At 48.2% G+C, this 6,000-nt stretch overlaps 1 protein-coding gene across 6 annotated transcripts in view; it reads right to left on the reverse strand.

Moving 5' to 3' along the window:
- RPTOR (regulatory associated protein of MTOR complex 1) overlaps positions 1 to 5,638 on the reverse strand; it is a 378,655-nt gene extending 373,017 nt beyond the window's left edge. For 5 of the 6 annotated variants that reach the window (XR_014140335.1, XM_081804304.1, XM_081804305.1 and 2 more), the window contains exon 1: positions 4,659 to 5,638. Coding sequence is in view for 5 of the 6 variants with exons in the window: in XM_081804304.1 (XP_081660430.1) it covers positions 4,659 to 4,820 (162 nt within the window). In the remaining variant the exon portion in view is untranslated. The remainder of the gene's footprint in view (positions 1 to 4,658) is intronic. The other variant, XM_081804303.1, reaches the window with a different exon arrangement.
- Positions 5,639 to 6,000: the final 362 nt, after the last annotated feature.

Consider the following 6,000-nt stretch of genomic DNA (forward strand, 5'->3'; position numbering starts at 1 on the left):
TTACTTTTAAGTCATCTCTACACCCAACGTGGGGCTTGAACTCATGACCCCAAGATCAAGAGTCACTCGGCCCACCAACTAAGCCAGCCGGGCGCCCCTGCCTTATACTATCGTCGGAAGAGGGGCCAGGGGAACCCAGAGCCCGGAGCCCGCCGCAGGAACAGCTGAGCTGCAGCACTGGCACTGTTCTCTGGTTTTATATCCCTGCCACCACCCCAGCCACCTTCCCAGCACACTTGGTTATAGACTCCAGAGCCTCACAATGTGGACTTTTCAGTGGCACCTTGTGACACCATTCTAGGCTTTGTTTCTCAAGTCCGCCTCCCTCATTGCTAGCCATGCAGCTTAGGTCCCTTCGGCAAGCCACGTAATGAAGGCCTCATCTCCTCACCCATCACCTGGAGACAATCCTTCCCACCCAGGTAAGGTGCTGGCGGCCTTAAAGAACACACCCTCTGTGGAAGCCCTTTGCAAACTATGCATTTTTTCTGCAGTGTCTTCACCATGTGTGAAGTATTGACCTGTGTACTAGCATAAATGAGGTCCCTGCTTTACAATAGAAAACTCAGGTCCAGGGGTGAGGATATAACAAAAAATACCAGAGAAAGCAAGTGCTCAAGAGTGGCTGGGGAGTTGCTTTAGATGAGATAATCTGGGAAGGCCTCTCTGAGGAAGTGACCCAGCAGCTGAGAGAGGAGGACCAGAGGGAGCCAGGTGTACAAAGAGCAGAGGTTAGAGCATTCCAGGCCTTTCCATCCAGGAAGCAGAAAAGGCAGGGGGGGCCAGATCATGAAGCTTTGAGCACCAGGGTGAGGCATCTGCATTCTCCTCCGAGCACTTAGGAAGCCGGGAGAGGGCCAAACAGGAAGTGAGTAACAGAATCTGATTTACCCCTGTGAGAGATCCCTCTGGCCACGGCATGAAGAATCAATTGTAGGGCAGAATGCATGTGGGGAGACCAGTCAGGATGCAAGTCTGGTCATCCAGACAAAAGATGGCAGCTGCCTGGACTGGGCTCAAAATGGGTGGAGACAAAGCGAGGCGGTCCAATATAAGATGCACTTCGGAGGCAAAGCTGACAGGCTCTACTTGTGAGCTGGACAGGGCCATGAGGAGGGGAGGAGGAAAGACGGAAGGGTAAATCCTGGATTGACAGCATGAACACCTGAGTGGGGGCAGTGGCCATGTGCTGAGGCGGAGAATGCTAAGGCAGAGGGGTGTTTGGGAGCTCCAGGGCCAGGTCAGAAGTGAAGACCTCAGATGTGCGAGTCACTGGCCCGTGAACCGCATGTTAAGCATGAGCGTAGACAAAACCCACTGGTGAGGGGCCTACACAGCAAAGAGGGAGGGCCCAAGATCAAGTCCTCGAGCGCTCCACACTGAGCTGTCAAACAGCAAAGGGGTCTGAGGAGGAGCGATAAGACCCCAGAGGGAGACCCGGAGTTTCAGGAAGACACGGAAGCAGGTGAGGAGAGTCTAAGCGGGGAGGGAGTGGCCCACTGCGGAATGCTGAGGAGAGGTCAGACAAGATAAGGACAGAGAAGTGACGTTTAGATTTAGCAACCAATGATGGCCTGTGGAGGGTGGTCTCAATGCCAGGCAGGGAGCCTAACTGGAGTAAATGAGAGAGGATGCAAGGTGAGCAATGTAGGATTACCCTTCTATTGCCCATACATTACTCTGATGCATCCACTTGGCTTCCTCCATGGCTGATCCAAAGTACAGCTTACAAAGCCAGGTGACAATTAGTCAAGAGACCAGTTTGGGAAATGACTCATCATTTTATATCTACGTCTCCTACCCACGTGTAGGTATAGTGTGTGTGTGTCCGTGGTTTTAAGAGCAACAGCTCTCTAGTCTCCCTGATTCTGTCCCACACGTGTGAGGTAAAGATGAATCTGAGACCAACTGTTCCCACATGCCCACTCTCCAGGAGGAGAATGAACTTGGTGATAACCATAAAGTATCACAGCAAAACACAAATGGGGAACATGTATACACATCAGCATTAGCCACAGGCCTATGAATGATTCATTTTGAGCTGCAATTTATACACGTCTAGTTATTTGCAAACTACAAGCCAAAGATACTATTGATGCATATACGTATCATTCACTATACATAGAATTCACCAAATGACAAACTAATTTGATAATAGCAGTATTAAACTAACAGTAGCTTAGTAATTAAAATGCAATAATACTGGCATTTGAAAACCAGCACTGATCCAAAACAAAAATTGTGTGAATCCCAACTGACAGTGGGCAAGTGCTGTAGCTCTCTCTGAGGATGCCGAACGTTGAGTGGCAGAAAACTTTTTAGGGCCATCAGTCAACTTTAGTGAAGATGTCAATTTTAGGAATCCTTAACAACTTCATTCAATAGGACACCAAAAGGTAACCACTAATATATACACAAAATAAAAGTATCTGGAGTTACACATGGATCACAGGAAGAAGCAGAGGCTGTGTCTGGGTTTAGGGCAGTCAATAGCTCACCAGGGCGAGTGGTATGAGTAGGCCCTACTCCGGGACCACCTGGCCCACGTGTGTCGCTTTACTACAGTGCTGCTCCATCACACTGTGGGGGGGAGGGGAGACAGCCCAGCCTGGATGCCTGCACGCTCAAGATGCCTGGAATCGGAGCAGCTGTCTGGTGTTGAGGGAACAGAGCACAAGTCACACCCAGGTAACTCACTGGCGAGAATCAGCCCCGCAAATGGGGTTTGTGCGGCCTGCAGTGCTGGACTCCTTTGTGTTTTATAACATCTGAGAGAGTGACAACATTTTTAAACTGGAAGGCTTCACATTTAAAAAAAAAGTCTTCTGGCTTCTCAAAGAAAAAGAAAAAAGAGAAAGGAAGCCATCTGGCTGAGGCCCACCTGCCCCTTCAGCTGTTGTGGCCTGTGCTCTCCAGAACCCACCCTCCAGACAATCGGACACAAGTCACTGTCAGCTGCCACTTACCTGTGAACCTGTGCATTCTTCTATCTGGCCTGCTTCCTTCACTTATGCTACCTCCCAGCTATTAGCATCATCTGGATTTGCAACCTTTGTCCTGGCAGGGGTGCTAAAAGGTCCCCTGGGTCTGAGTCCGAGGAAGAGATGATGAGGACTGTTAAGATGCCAAGCTCTCACACACCGAACTGAAAATATTAGCTTCTGATTTTCTTCTTCATTAAACAGCTTGCAAAGGTCAGACACAGCAAACGTCCTCCCCTGGCTCTTTTCTAAGGAGTAATCTCAGTAATTACTCAGAACTTTTCTCTTCATAACCTATGATGAGCTTATCAGGGAATGCTGATCATTCACAAATTAATGTTTTAATTAAAAGGTCAAAAATATATCCATTAATCAGTTTGAACAGTTTGAGCATTGGTTAGGGTAGCAGAGGGAACCACATTTCAAAAGAAAAAAGAAAAAAAAAAAGTCCTCCAAATAGTAGAATGGAAAAAAAAATGATTAGACAGTTACTTTATAATAAGTTTCTTTTTATATATGCATAACAACCACAAAAGCTTTGAACTATGAATTAGTATTAAAGATGTCCATAAGACAGACTTTATACAATCTCTTCCAATAAACATCTCTTTTACTCCTTAAATTACCTTTGGATGAAACAAATTTTCCTAAGCCAAATCAATAACTGAAGGACTGGTTACTAGTGATTGACTAAGTAGAATTACCATAACTTAGGTGATCTTACATAGATTCAATGTCATATACAAAAAACAATAATCTTACACAAGCATGTTCATAAGCCCAGAGCACTCACACTGTAATGTAACACCAACTACCCTTCTTATAACACTGAAATGTTTAAATAAATAAAGACAGTCTTGAAGGAAAAATCATAAAAAGACAAATTTTAAGTGTGCACAGATGAGAGGGTCCCACCTTTTGCTTTAGAGACCAGGAAATAGAGGTTAATTAAAGACAGGTTCACCAAAATTGGCTGTTTTCTTTCCTACTAGCCGCTTGTGAGTCACTGTTCACGCTCCAACACCATGGAGACCCCCTAAAATCTGGACCCAAGTTCCAACCCATCATCCTCTAACTCTACCGTGGGAGAAAGTCTGTCTCCAAGCTACAGCAACATGACACCACATAGAAGGAATAAAAGTCTGGATTCAAGACAAGCTGTTCAGAAAGCTATGATGAAGTTCATTGTAACTTTAAAATAACTTTGCATTAATTTGTTACCACCTAAACATTTCCCAGTAATGTTGTTTCTCAGCACAGCATTTCACAGAGCCCGGACAAAAAAAGTAAACCAGCCACAGAAGCAGGCTAACCACGTGGGTACAAGTATTCTAGCCCAAGGTGTCTTTCCTCCAGTGTTAACAGCACTAAGTATACCAAAGAGTGTGTGAACACTTGCAATGCTGTACTTTCGAACTTGGTGAACTTTTATTGTCTGAACCAAAACTTAGTTTGAATTAAAGTAACATTATCCAGGGCATAACTCCCAACCAAAACACCCTTTTTCCATTTACAACCAAAAACTGGAGTCTGAAATGGTTCGTGCTTTTTTAGTTGACTTGCAACATGTGGCTGGGAAAAAGTACCGCTGCTTTCCCTAGGACACTCTCCTGGCTCTGAACTTTCTTCGTGGGAAAAACTACCAAGGTCCAAGGGGCGCAGCCGGAATCCACTTACCCGATCCTTCATCCTCCAGCTCTGAGCTAAGGATTTGGAGCCTTCGATTTTCTCACAGTGCCTCTTTTTCATAAAAGCCAAAGGCAGGTTCCAGTCTGTAAGGTCGGCCTCATCTTCCTCCCCGAGTCCCAAAAGAGGGGACTGCAGCATCTCGGACTCCATCAGGGGGGGAGGGGGTGGGGGAGTCCTTGGCAGCAAGCGCTCGAGAACCTCCAGCCTTAAAAACTAGTGTGTACCAGAACTGGTGAAATAAGAATCAGGAAAGGGGGGATGGAAAAAGAAATGAATGGGGAGTGTGCGGAGACCCCTACTCGGGCAAGACGTCTGAGCCCCTTCTCTCTTAACTCTGCGCGGGCAGGCGGAGGAGGTGGGAAGGGCCGGGGGGGAGCGGGGCAGACCGAGGAGCTCCGCACAGACACACACGCCCCCAGATCCCAAGCCACTGGCTGCTTCCCAGGCTGTACGTCTCAGGAGGGGCTGTAAGCGAAGCTGTCAAAGGCGCGAGGGACTTCAGGCCTCACGATGACCCTACTCTCGGCCTCCAACGCCTCAGCCGATCGGAGGACAGGAAGGCCGCCTGCTCTCGGTGCCGGTTCGCCGACTAGGCTGAGGTCTGCGGCCGAGGGCAAGAGGTTCGGAGCGCGTCGGGTTTCCCGCAGCCGCTCTCAGCCCTGCGGGTCCCGCACTCGCCGGAGCTGCTGCACCCAGGGCCAGGACCGGCCCATCGTGCTCGTCCGCAGCCGGCTCCTCAGCCCCGGATCCGCGCGGCCTGGCCGGTCCTGGCCTTCGGCCCCGTGGCTCTCTCCTGCCTGAGAACCAGTCCTGAGAAAAGGGCGACACGGAGGCGCGAAGAAGACAGGTAGTGTGGGCTTATTGGGTTTGGAGAGTTTTGCCCTCTGGTTTGAAGCTACAGTGAAACTCCTCTCATCAGCACATCAAGGAGGACGCCATGTTACCAAGACCCAGCATGCATCGCGATCTACGGCGTGACCAACAGGCCAAACTTCCTCAGAGCGTTCTGGCCGCGCTTCCCAGGATGCGGAAAGAGAAATTCCCCCTTCTTCGTTGCTATGGTTACCACAATTCAGCTTTCCAGAGTTTATGGCGTTCATTCAGTAGATACGTGATATCAGTCAATCCTACAAATGAAACTATGTCAATTTAATTAATTTTGAAAAAAGTTTTTTATTGTTACAAACGGACCTACATGCTCCTGAAATTAAAGGAATTGACCCCCCTGTTGTTTCTTCCAGATTTTGAAAAGGCAGCAAAAGCTTCAGAAAGAGCCACTGATAATATTACAAAAGAAGATAGTTGCCGGGGGGGGGGGGGGGGGGGGGGG

Source organism: Leptonychotes weddellii, chromosome 15 (assembly GCF_054177405.1).
Source record: "Leptonychotes weddellii isolate Sample4059 chromosome 15, ASM5417740v2, whole genome shotgun sequence".
In the NCBI taxonomy this organism is placed as follows: domain Eukaryota; kingdom Metazoa; phylum Chordata; class Mammalia; order Carnivora; family Phocidae; genus Leptonychotes; species Leptonychotes weddellii.